Source organism: Thunnus maccoyii, chromosome 1, assembly GCF_910596095.1.
Source record: "Thunnus maccoyii chromosome 1, fThuMac1.1, whole genome shotgun sequence".
NCBI lineage: Eukaryota > Metazoa > Chordata > Actinopteri > Scombriformes > Scombridae > Thunnus > Thunnus maccoyii.
This window is the reverse complement of record NC_056533.1, coordinates 37,540,839-37,553,333: the sequence shown is the minus strand read 5'-3', so window position 1 is coordinate 37,553,333 and position 12,495 is coordinate 37,540,839. Positions and strand designations below refer to the sequence as shown.

The 12,495-nt window shown below is 38.6% G+C and overlaps 1 protein-coding gene across 2 annotated transcripts in view; it reads left to right on the top strand.

The window, feature by feature from the left end:
- Positions 1–12,495, top strand: part of LOC121894790 (SH3 and multiple ankyrin repeat domains protein 2-like) — a 253,666-nt gene that overhangs the window by 120,058 nt on the left and 121,113 nt on the right. For both annotated transcript variants that reach the window (XM_042407673.1, XM_042407742.1), the window contains one exon: positions 5,961–6,027. In XM_042407673.1, coding sequence (XP_042263607.1) covers positions 5,961–6,027 — 67 coding nt within the window. The remainder of the gene's footprint in view (positions 1–5,960; positions 6,028–12,495) is intronic.

Sequence of the window (12,495 nt, the reverse complement as noted above, 5' to 3'; positions counted from 1 at the left end):
AGAGGCTTGTTTTGGTGCCGGTTATGCTGTTACAGTGCAGTAATTCTCACCATGTTGACGGGAGATGATGTGAAATGCAGCCGTCAGTCACATGTGTCAAAATACTCCAGAGGCTCGTGATGGATATCAGGCTGCTGTTTTACTTTGATTTTCAGTGTAGAGAAGATGTTTCACTCTGTTGACGCCAACTGAACTGACATACATCCGTTAGATGAACATGAATAAGTGGGCTTGTATTGACATAAATCGTGTGTAGAGTAACAAAGCAACACTAAGTATGTCATCTCCCTCTTTAGGCTACTTACTAACAAGTATAACAAACACATTATAGAGTCATTTTTGGCCAATCAGTGATTAGACTGACACTGATCATTCCCCTAATTGTATGAAAAACTAATCAGCAGATATTTTGTGAAATAAAAATTCTGGTTTCTGATCCTTTATGAGCCTTTTTCTATTTGAGTTATTGAAAACTAGATATAACTCAGGTTATATTTTTGTAGTTTTGACCAGTTCTATCAGGTCTATCGTCACAAAAAAACGGTCAGAAGGGACAAGAAGGACAAACAGACGATCAGACAGGTTGGAAACAAACCTTCATGTTAGTCAAACTTACTTGGAGTAGAAAACAAAGATGAACAGTGAGATTATCACCCAAACTGTCCACTGACCTTTGACCGACTGTACTTACTGTAGTTGTAAGCACACAGTTTAACTGTCAGACTGCTTGTGTTTGTTTCCTACAGTAGTTTTTATTTTGCAATGTCACAGAACACATTCAGGGATCTGAACAGTTACTTTGGTGAGTTTGATTTTATCATAACTGACAGAACCAATGTCCAGAGCTACGATAATAAAACCCAAGTTTTTATAAACTTTCTTTTTCCTTGAACATCAAATCTGTTTCTGCTTGAATAGTAACTAAGCACTATTTGCTACCACAGTAGTTATAACAACTTGATGAAGTAATATGTTAAACCTGTCAGTCACATTGTTCTCCTGACCCCTAGTGGCCAAAGATCAATCAATACAGCTTTAAAGGGGACACAGCATGCTTTTTTTTAAATTGTTATGTTATAATGTCAGATGTTAAACATGGTCAAAGTTCCACAACATGAAGTGAGCATTTGTAAAAAGTGCTTCCTGCATGATAAAAGCCAGGGTTGAGCCTGCTCTGAACGCTTTGTTCTTCTCCATCAAACTGACGTCAGATTGTTCGCACATGCTCACAAACGACATCTGTTCTGTAGCCTTGGTTGTTAAGGTTGTTGCTAAGGTTGTTGCTAAATTTGTTCCACAGGTTGTTCACGTTGTCCGCTTACGTATTTCAGGTTGGATTGCGGCTCAAACATGTACAGATGTATTTGAGAGATTGAGATTTTTTTTTACAGGAGAAAAAGAAGTAAAATCCTGCAACGATTGTTTGGCCAATCACAACAGAGCGGGCTCATCCCTGAACTGAGGGGCTGCATAAAGGACCAGTATAAGATAAATAAGGAGCTTTTTAACTGTAAATCATGCAAAGATATTCCAGTAGAGCCCCAGAATATAAATATAGACCAGGAAATGTGCATGATACATGCTCTCTAAAAATAACATCCAAGCATCACTGTTGCGTCAGTTCCTCTAACCTTAACAATGCCCAGATGAAGCAACGACATGCATCCCCTCCGCTTCATCAACATCTGCTCATTAGCATCTCAGATAATATGATGGATGAATGGAGCAGATCATAGTATCTCCTTCACTTAATTTCACTGATATGATTATGGCAGACCAGCTGAACATTGATTGATTGGAGTCAAAAGACATCAGGATGTTTAGTTTAAAAGTGGATTAAATTTGGTTGAAAAGGTTACACATAACGCTTGTTTCATGAGCATTTAAATGGCTATATTTTAGTGTGAATAGGTCCTTAATACACACTGAAATATACTCAATGAAATGCTGTTAAAACAACAATTATGTGCAACCCAGACATCTAAAAGAAACTTTTCTTTTTAACCCAGATGTTTAAATATCTTTTGACCTTCAAATCACCAAACTGACAGAGTTAATTCAAATCAAACAGCTGCTGTTTTATGGCCACAAAACAATGACCATTAAGTATTAAGCATCTTCTAAATCCTCTTAACCTCCTCCAGGTGTCCAATGCACACAAATAACAGAGATACAGAGCACTGCATGGCTGATAGTGTAGAAAGACAAACTGATACCACTCTAACAGTCGCTTCAAACGTCTTACAATCAGAATTAGTTCCGCATCGATCAGTTTTTAGGTCACAGTGAAAATGACATCTTCATCTGTCACTCTGTCACTCTGTCTTGATGTGTTACTCGATCCATCCGCTAAAGCCTGGGCGCTGGGATCAGGGTTCCTCCAGAGAGAGTCTCTTGTCATAGATTTGTCACACATCGTGGCGTGCGCTATGGGAGATCCTCAGTGTGAGTGGGAGATCCAGCCGGCATTCATATGTCCCCTCCTCCTCCTCCATCTCCCTCACAGGAAGCATCACATTTGCTACCATGTAGAAGCTGGATTACATTTATTGACTCACATTTTAGTTAAGAGTAAGCATTTTTATTTCAACAAGGGTGAAAAACTGAAGTACAGTATATTGTATATTAATGCAGCGTGTTGAAACATTCAAGAGGATCCGTACGAGTGGAAAACATCTTCGTTAGAGAGTCCCCAGTGCTTTTTCTCATAAATGTGGTGTTTTTATTTATATGAAGAAGAGGTCAGCTGTGGAGGGAGAGCAGAGTGTTACTACTCAGGCCAACTCTGCTTTAATAATACACCTGCTCTCCATCACTCTCCTTTCTTTCTCTTTCTTCATCCTGGATATTTGTTCTCCAGGAATCAGAGCAGGCATGCTTATATAATCCTGCTGGGTTTCCCTTGAGGTGTGCGTGCACACGCATGCACACGTGTATGTGTGTGTATGTGTTAAAGCGTTGTGTGTGCAACACATCAGTGAAAATGAACCCGACTATTTTTACCTGGCGGATCCTGACTTGAGGCGTACTGTAAACCCTGTGACACCCCACGAGCTCTGCGCCTGCAGGAACGACTGTAAGCAGCAACAAGACAACAGGCAGCGTGATCTGGGTCACTGACAGAGAAACAACCTCTCCAACCAGCACACGAGGAAATAAATCCCTTTACTGCCCCCTGGTGGACACAAACAGAACACACTGCTCTGTGTGATGAAGCCAGCTGATCAGAGTTTCACAGCTAAAATAACTTTAATTTGGCAGAAAGACAAAGAGTTCAGGGATTTTTTATCTTGTTTTTTTAAATGGCGGGTTTATATTCAAAATAGATACTCAAAATAATATCTGTAACCAAAAATACCATGAAACATTCTGATGACTGCTTTTAAAGTCTAAATTATACTATAACAGTTGTAATAATATAAAATATATATTTAGGAAGACATACTTTATATTATTGCAATTGTTTTTTACTATATATTGTCATTCATCATGTGTTCATACACCAGCTTCTACTGCCCACAAGAGCAATTACTTACATTATAGTTTGTTATTAACCTATTATTAGATATATAGTGCTTATAAATGCTAAAAAAAAAAGGGGGTTGTGCCACCAATCGACACTGTCTGCTGTTTGTCTGCACCTACTAGGAACTTGGAAGCGACGGTGTACGTGCACAAGGCAGAGAAGGCAGTATGTGGGGGGATCAGGAGGGGCCCAACACTAAACTTTTGTCCTGGGGGCCCAAATATGTATATAAGATTGTCAGCAAGGTGTTGTGGTGCTGTTGTATCAGATGGACTTACACTGGAAGGTGTTTCTAATATTTCCTCTGCTCAATTTATGTAAATGAGGTGTGCAAAACATTAGAAACCCTTTATGCAGTCTAGTACAACAATAACAAGGTTCATCAGGAACATTACATGCAGCTCTTGTATCACATCTTACAGGTGTTTCTAATTTAAAGGAAACGCCAACTATTAAAGTATAATCCTGCAATGAATCATTAGAGGATTATCTGACTTCTTCATTTCTCATCAGTGTTTATCCAAAAACAGCAGAACATGTGTTATTAACTAATGCTTAAAGGTTATGGTTGGCAATATTCTATATTTTTCTTGCTGTCAACAAATGTGCAGAGTCAAACCAACGTTGAACTGATCTATTAACAAGTATTGTGTGTGTATCCAGAGCCTGATATATCTTATTCCTCCGTTGTCCAAAAACTATTAAAAACACATCAGTGAGCCGCACGGCTGCACTGGGTGACATGTTCCTTCATCATGAAGAGTTTGGATGTGGTACTTCCTGTTTTACAGCTTCACTAGCTTGTTGTGCTACATGTCACAACCTCTTGACTTTTCACTACATTGACACAGAGGAATAAGATCTATCAGGTTTTGGATTCTCACACAACACTTGTAAGCAGATCAATTTATTTTTGATTTGGCTTTGCAGATGAGATTTGTTGATGATGAGAAAAATATAGAAAATCACCAGTCTGTCCTTTAACAGAACGACCATATGTATTGATTGAAGAGCCTTGCGTTGATCTCTACAATATAATAAAAGTTATGGAAACAGCCCTCATTTAAGAGAAGAATAATACTTCTTATACTTTCATTTATTACTTCAATATTCATTTATATTGTTTCATTTGCCTGTTTTCTTGTTTTTACCATTGAATAATGTAAAAGCACCAGTTTGTCCAGCTTGTGTGTTCATGTGTTTGCGTGTTCATGTGTTTGTGTGTGTGTGTGTGTGTGTGTAAGCAAGAGGAAACTTTAAAACATCATCTCATGTGAACATGTGACTTGACATGTCCTTGCTGTCCGCACGCTGTTGCGTCATGTGTGAATCTTGACTCGTACACGTGTACGATTGTGTCCGTCCGTCATAGATTACTAGATTCTTGGCTACAGATGGTTAAAGCCGTAAAGATTGAAACTCTGAGGAATCACTGACTGCTTCACAAATTAGAAAGAAAAGAGTTTTTATTTTTATAGCAAATCCAGTGACTGACAACTGGCAAGAGATTAGAAAAGTACGACCATTACTGTGATGAAGCAGCTTTTTTTCTTTTTCTTGTACTTTATAAAATCAGTTTATCTTTTCCAGTTAAGTACTCAGCTGTTTGTGGAAACTAAAACCTTTTAAGGTATTCTGTGGAAAAGGTTTCATATAGAGAGAGTTTTGTTTAATTGGTAGGTTCAGAATTCCACATCATCTCTTTCTCTGTCACCTTATGTCATTAAATAACTGTTTTAATAATAATAATACTAATAATAATAGCCTTATAGCACCTGAAAATACATACAATGCAGCTCAAAGTGTTTTTACATTGAATTGTTTTAGAAAATAAACAAATAAATTAGATGCTGGAAAACAAATCATTCGAATACAGTAAAGCAGCATATAATAGGAATAAAATTGCATATAAGATTAAAAGAAATAAGTAACTTTCAGTGAGATTAAATAAGCATCAGGCACACAGACGACTTAATAGCAAGATTTAAAAGGCCTTAAGGTGTCTCCTGAAGGAATTTACAGAGGCTGTATGGTGGATATTTATGGTTTGATCCACAGTTTTGGTTCATAATAAGAAAACGCTGCCTCTCAATATGTCTTTATCTTAACTGTTGGTACATTTAGTGTTTGATGAGTTAAAGCAGCAGCTATTTTAGAGGGAGAGACAGTCAACTAAATATGGAGCATTCACAGCCTTGTAAACAACTAATATCAGTTTGAAATCAATTCTAAGAGAGACAGGAAGTCTGTGTAAAGATGATAATATGAGTGTAATGTGCTGTTTTTTATTTGTTTTTGTTAAGACTGATGAGAAAACATCTTTTGTGCTCTTAAATGTTTACATACCACACTGGCTGGAAGACCTTGCAAAGATAAATTACATGTGTATTTTTCTCCTTTTCACTCTTCTTCTTCTTCTCTCTCTCTCTTCCAGGTTGCCATTATCGCTGGGAACTTTGAGCTCGCTGAACTCATCAAGAACCACAAAGAGACAGATATAGGTGAGTCGCTCCTCTATTCATCCTCTCCATCCAACCATCCATCCCTCACCTATTCTTCCCTCGGCCGCCCGGCGCATATTTCTGAATCTCTCCCAGGATACATTTCAAATCCCTCACGGTTTGATCCTCCTAAATGACCTCTCAGTATAATCCCCTCCGCGGGATTACGACGGCGTTGCCGAGAGGATGAAAGTTTATGTTTACACTGGGACAATCCTGGGCCGATTAGGGCCGAGAGAAATGATCAATGCCTCGTCCAGCGGGAACCGATTGGTCGGTTTCCAGAGGTGTCGGCTGGTCTGTGTGATTAAGTCAGTAGATTTAAAGGTTCTTCTATTGATTGTGATTATTTTTATACAACATAATGCTGAGTTTCGTGCATGTTGTGGAGGCTTTAGGCGTAAGCTTTCACAAGTTGAATGATTGAAGTTGACAAAATACTTGGAAATAAGACTTTTTTTTCAGGATCTATACAGCTGATCTTGTGTTAGTGGATTTATACAATGCTGGCGTGAGCATTAATATATTGTCAGGTACGTATGAGGGATCAGCCTGAAAATGACAAATCCAAAATAAAACGTTTACTGCTCTTGAATCCTTTTGATTATAGTCGAAAGTTTATGATCAAAAAGTCAGAATTAGTGTAAATGATACTTTTTTTTAACTTGGTGGGTTATTTTTGTTTTATATTATCCCCCGTAACTAAATAAGTGCTTGCAGTGACATTATGATCTTTAAATAGTTGACACAGATAGTACTGCAAGACGACGTATAGATTGTTAAGGTTGAGAGAGGATTCAAGTGGATGTGATCCCAAATAAGGTAACAACCCTCCTCTCAGCCTGAATTTTTGCTTGTTAAAGGGTGTGCACATATATATATATGTATATTAAGGGTGTGCCCGAATACAAAAACATTATTCGGCAAAGCACAAATAGTGGGGTTTTTCTTACAAATATTTGTTTCATACAAATATTTCAAAAATTATTTGTTTTTGGGAAGAAAAATAAACCATGTCAAATACCAGCGAGCAGGTCGGTTACATCACTATCTCATTGTCTCTCCTCTGCTCCGCTGTGACGTCTATCAGCAGGTCTCAACAAGGGGAGTCACATCCACCTGCTATGTGACGCACATTTCCTTATTTGGACATCAGTCCCGGAGTTGTTCTGAGTGTTCCCCAGAGATAAAGCTGAACTACTGACACACGCCTCATGAGCACTTATTCAAATACAAATACAAATAATTTTGCTGCCTCAACAAATACAGATACAAATACAAATACTGGGCTCTCTGCACATCCCTACTATATATCTATATCTATATATATGTAGGTATATATATATATCTATATATATATATATAGATATATATATACACAGTATGAGATCTGGGGTTATTAAAAGAGCATTTTTTGAACAAATTCCATGTTTTGTTTTGTTTTTTTCTTTCTTGCTATTTATTACCTTTGTAGATTATTTGCCACTTACTCACTTATTAAGCTCCGAGGAGGCAAATTGGTGATGGCAGCAGACTCTGATTTAACACACTTTCAGGCTACCAGAAATCATTTACAGCTTCATTATACATTTAAAATCAAATGATTTGCAGTCAGAAACTATGAGTCCAGCTGTATCCAAGGTTTAGACAATACATATACACAATATTTACAGTCCACTGAAATGAACACAGAGCTTTACTGGGATACTGGCTCGGGCCTGTAAAGCAGTTTGTGGAGTGCAGAGATAGCTCGGGGATTACGGGGGCCTTAGAGAAAATGAGAAAAGATGAACAAACAAATAAATAAATATATAAAAGAGGACAGAGAAAGATGAGGTTGAGGGAAGAGAGAGAGAGAGAGAGAAATCTAATCTAATCTAAAGATGTAATCCTGCAATTGTTGAACTCTCTCATGGACGCCATCCACCAGCGGGCAGCCTCACACGGCGGCGACCTGCACGGTGGCGGCACAAGATTACCCCCAAAAAAGCCTCGTCGCTGTCAACATCTGCTACCACCTCCCTCCTCCTCCCTCTCCTCACACCGTTACAACCACACAGCCACAAGTGCTCGGCTTCAGCTATGAGCGTTAGCCCGGATTAGCCAAAAGCGCTCAGGTAGACAACTACGTGACTCGTACATACTCTGGAATTGGGATGGGACATCTTTACTTCTGGATTTTCGATTGGCCAGCATGGGTTCAGCCTGCTGCAGAGGTGGGTGCCCCTCCCACCCCACCCACCACCCCCCTTCCTGGTGCTCCCATCAACCCTTTACCTTAATCACACACACACACACAAACCAGCCCAGCCCGCCGCTTCTCGCCTCAGACACTTGTGTCGTGTTGCAGCTTTTGGTTTGAATGTTGATCATGGACTGAGTGTGTGTTTGTGTGTGTTTGTGTGTGTGAGTGTGAGAGACGAGGTTTAAACACCATAAGCCCTCTGGCTTTCACAGTTTCTCTTGCTTACTCCATGAGGATGATGTAAGAGTTCAGCCACACAAATCTGCTGTTTTATTGCGTCATCGCTTCAATGTTTTAGTACATTGAAGACACAAAACTGTTGAGCATTGTCGAGGCTACAAACTGGGCAAAGTGGAACCTAAACTGTTCAGGTCGTTTGGGAATATGAAGCAGAGTATCAGCCTCCTGTGTTTTTACCTAAAGAGCGATCTGCTACTGGTTCACCTCACAGAACAGATTTTATGAAATGTAACAATCCGCAACGAACCCGAGACACTTCATAGGCAGCTGTTCAAATCATCTCCTACTGTGTGGTATAAATGGACTGGATTTACATAGTGCTTTTATTCAAAGCACCTTACAGTTTTCCTCTCATTCACTCAGTCACAGCGAGCTACCCTGCAAGGTGCTAGCTTAACCACTGTGTGAACCAAGTGCGGTTCAGCATCTTGCTCAGGGCCCATGTGCCATTAAACTGCCATTAAGTGGATGACCTGCTCTGAGCTACAACAGCTGCTCTCCATGTTTGTAAAATCATACCTGTAGTGATTGATTAAGGCCCCCAGTTTCACTATGAGCTTCCTGGTTTCACTGTGAGCATACAGAGCAATGGTGGGTGGAAATAAAACAAATGGATCAATAAAAAAAAACAATGCTGTTTTCTTCCTCTATTCTCCTGGTGCCTACTTGAAAACAATTTCTATTGAATTTCTGTTGTTTCTCAGCCTGGTGAAGGTTTGTCCTGCTGTCCTTTTAGCTCTTCAGGAGCTTTTCTGCAGACAAGACATCTGGCTCTGAGGACAGAAACTGGGAGTTGTTGTGGATTGAATGAATAGACGCTGATGTCTCATTTCTACAAACAACAGCATCAGTCGTTTCAGCAAATTCCACAAAACGACATGTTTTCGTTAAAGTGATAAAGCCGTCTAGCAGCTGTAGGAATTATGACTCTTGTCTATCGGAAGCCGGAGATGCAGAGACCACTGTTCACTTCCTGTTTCCTTCCGACAGTCGGTGTTGGTTTCTTTTAACCGTTCACTGACCTTAACCTCAACCATGTGGTGATTTATTCCCTAACCAAGTCTAAACTGTTTGTGTCTAAACTAATCAAACCTTAACCATCACTGTGTAAAATCAGAAACTTTTTTACTTTTTGCAGCTGTGATTTGTGACCGTTTTGGAAGGCACAAAGTTCAGAAAACACGTTCATGTGTCGCTCTTACAAACGATGCTTTTGTTGTTTTCTTATTGGAACTTCCTGTTTGAATTCAGTCTGGTTGAAGCCGTATCTTCTAGAAATGTTAAATCTAGCTTTAAACCTAGTGCTTAAACAATCTGTTAATGAATTAATCAACAATAAGTTTTAATCTATTAATCTTTAAAGTCATTTATCAAGAAAAAGTGACAAATATCTGTTAATTTCTGCTTCTGAAATATGAGGTTTTGCTGCTTTATTGGCCCTCTTTGCTATTTTCTGACATTTTATGATTTGCAGATTCATCAATAATGAAAATAATCATTATTTGCAGAAAAATTTAAGACATTTATTGTTTCAGTTTATAGTGTTTATGTGCATATATATACTTAAATGTGTGTCTCATAAAACCACAAACTAATTCTTGCCACAAGCATATCGTCCATTATGTGCTGCACATATAACAGAATGATTCTCTATTGATCTCAATTACTGGATTAAAGACGAAATGTTCACACAATATTCTCACACCAGTGGCTGAGAATATCAGAGATGGTAGAATCAGTATGTGGGTTAAAATATAAACGTCTATGTGCACGTTACAGTGAAGAAGGTGTTGGATGATGGTTTGCATTTTGTTTTGTCTAACAACAGCTCTGCCCACAAGCTGAATTATTCAAATCCAACATACAGATTTTGTTTTCAATCAACAGAAGGTGCAATGAATAATCCGGCCGTCACATCTGACTAGACGGGATGTAAAAATAAGCCTGATAAATTGCAGGTTAAATGCATGACGGCGAGGGGGGGGGGGGGGGGGGGGGGGGGGGGGGGGGGGGGGGGGGGGCAGCAATAGCGAGTTATTCTGAGTACATGGAAGCTCCTAATCAGCAGTCATTCCACCTTCTTGCTCTGAGATCATTCTCCACCAGAGAGATGAGATGACTAATTTAACTTCACTTTGAAGGGCTTTAATACAATGAATTATCATATCAGTGGGGTATTCATTGTTGCCAATGATTTCTAGATGGACTCCTGTGCAGAGACAAATGCAGACAAAGCTTTGACTTAAAACACAATGTGACTGGTGGAGGAGAACAGGAAGGCTTCTCAAAGGGCAAAGACAACCGTTTATATACGTAGCCTGGTGTTCTTCATGAGGTTAACGTGTGAAGGATCTGATTCAAAGAGCTGTGCATGGAAATGTGTATCATGACGTCAGAGATGGTGCACAATATTGCAATATTTATTAGTATTAGTGGTGGTAATAGGAGCCTCACCTGAGACTGGACTTTTGAGGGTATTATCTATATTTTAGAGTAACATATAAGAGAATATATTAGCCATTATTTCCTTTTACATAAATGCATAACATGATCAATTTGGCAAGGATCCCACAGATGTGTTTTTTAAATAGCTGTGATATGTATGGAAGCTTATTACCGTCTGGAAAAGAAAAAAAGTAGATTTGCATGATAAAAACAAAAAACACTTGTAATTGTAAGTCTAATTTATGGGATAGTAAGTCACAATTATGATAGCAGAGAGTAAAGAAAATATGACTTTCTATTTCATAAACATAATTTACCATGAGTATTTTATCATGGCTTATTTTTAATGTTTTGTTTTCTTTTTCTTGGCGCAAAAGGGCTTCCGTAGAGAAGGATATTTTACATTTTAGCAAATGTACAGATAATGTTTTAAATAAATCAGGAAGTTAAATCATGTTTTCAAACAGCTCCACATTGTTTACAACCTCAGTATGTTAGACAGCGCTGTCTACCACCATCATTAAAACAAACAAGTAAGGGAATATCTTTTGGAAGAGTAGTGTTCATCCCTCCAGTAGAGTTCAGAGATTTAGGAGAATATGACAGGAAGCTGCTCTGGCGCCGTGAAGGAAAAACACCTTACTGTACTAACACACTTTAATTTGTCACCCAGCTGTATGTTGACAAGTATTATTATGTATTCTCTTTAACATCCTCATCCATGAATTCATACCACATTTCCATTTTTAGATATATAGACTTAATATACAAAAACAATAACGGAACCGAAACATTTTAACAGCTAATGCAGCAGAGCGTTATAAAAAAAAAAAGGTTATTTAGGCTCTTTAGAATTTACTGTCACTCTACAACGAGACAAAAATGTACACACAGGAAGTAAGAACAATGAGCGACTGTATGGCGAGGATGTCTGTAGAAGATATCTGTTGTATTTCTCCTCTTCATACAGCAGTAAGCCTGTGTAAGAATGATTGACAGACGGGCATATTAGACCGCCCGCTGCCAGAGTGTGATAATCCGTCAGGGAGTGTGTGTTGACCACACTTCTAAATACACAAAAAACACACACATACATGCACGTGACATATTCACACGCACACCTTAAACAATCACCGAGTCCTGTTTTGCTGCAGAATTTACAGTTTAGAGGTGAACTCTCTCTGTTTGCTTCTTATTCTTAAAGTTGGACTCTGTTTTAAACTGGAACTGAACACAGGCTGATTCCTGCAGGAAGCTTTAAAAAATTACTTTAAAAAAAAAACCTTCCAGAGCTGGTTGACACACAGCAGGAAAACAAACCTGTCAGCCGCCAGAAAGTCACGCAGGGCAGACGGGAGTCGATGTTTATGCATCAGGAGTTATTTATTATTTTTATATACGCACAGAGAGGTAGTGGTTAAAAGGAAGAACCATGATCCCCACATATATAAAAATTAATTATACATTCAGAAACACTTTTTTTTCATGTCTTTGCATAAATAAAATCATTTTGATGCTACTTATTATAACTATATGGA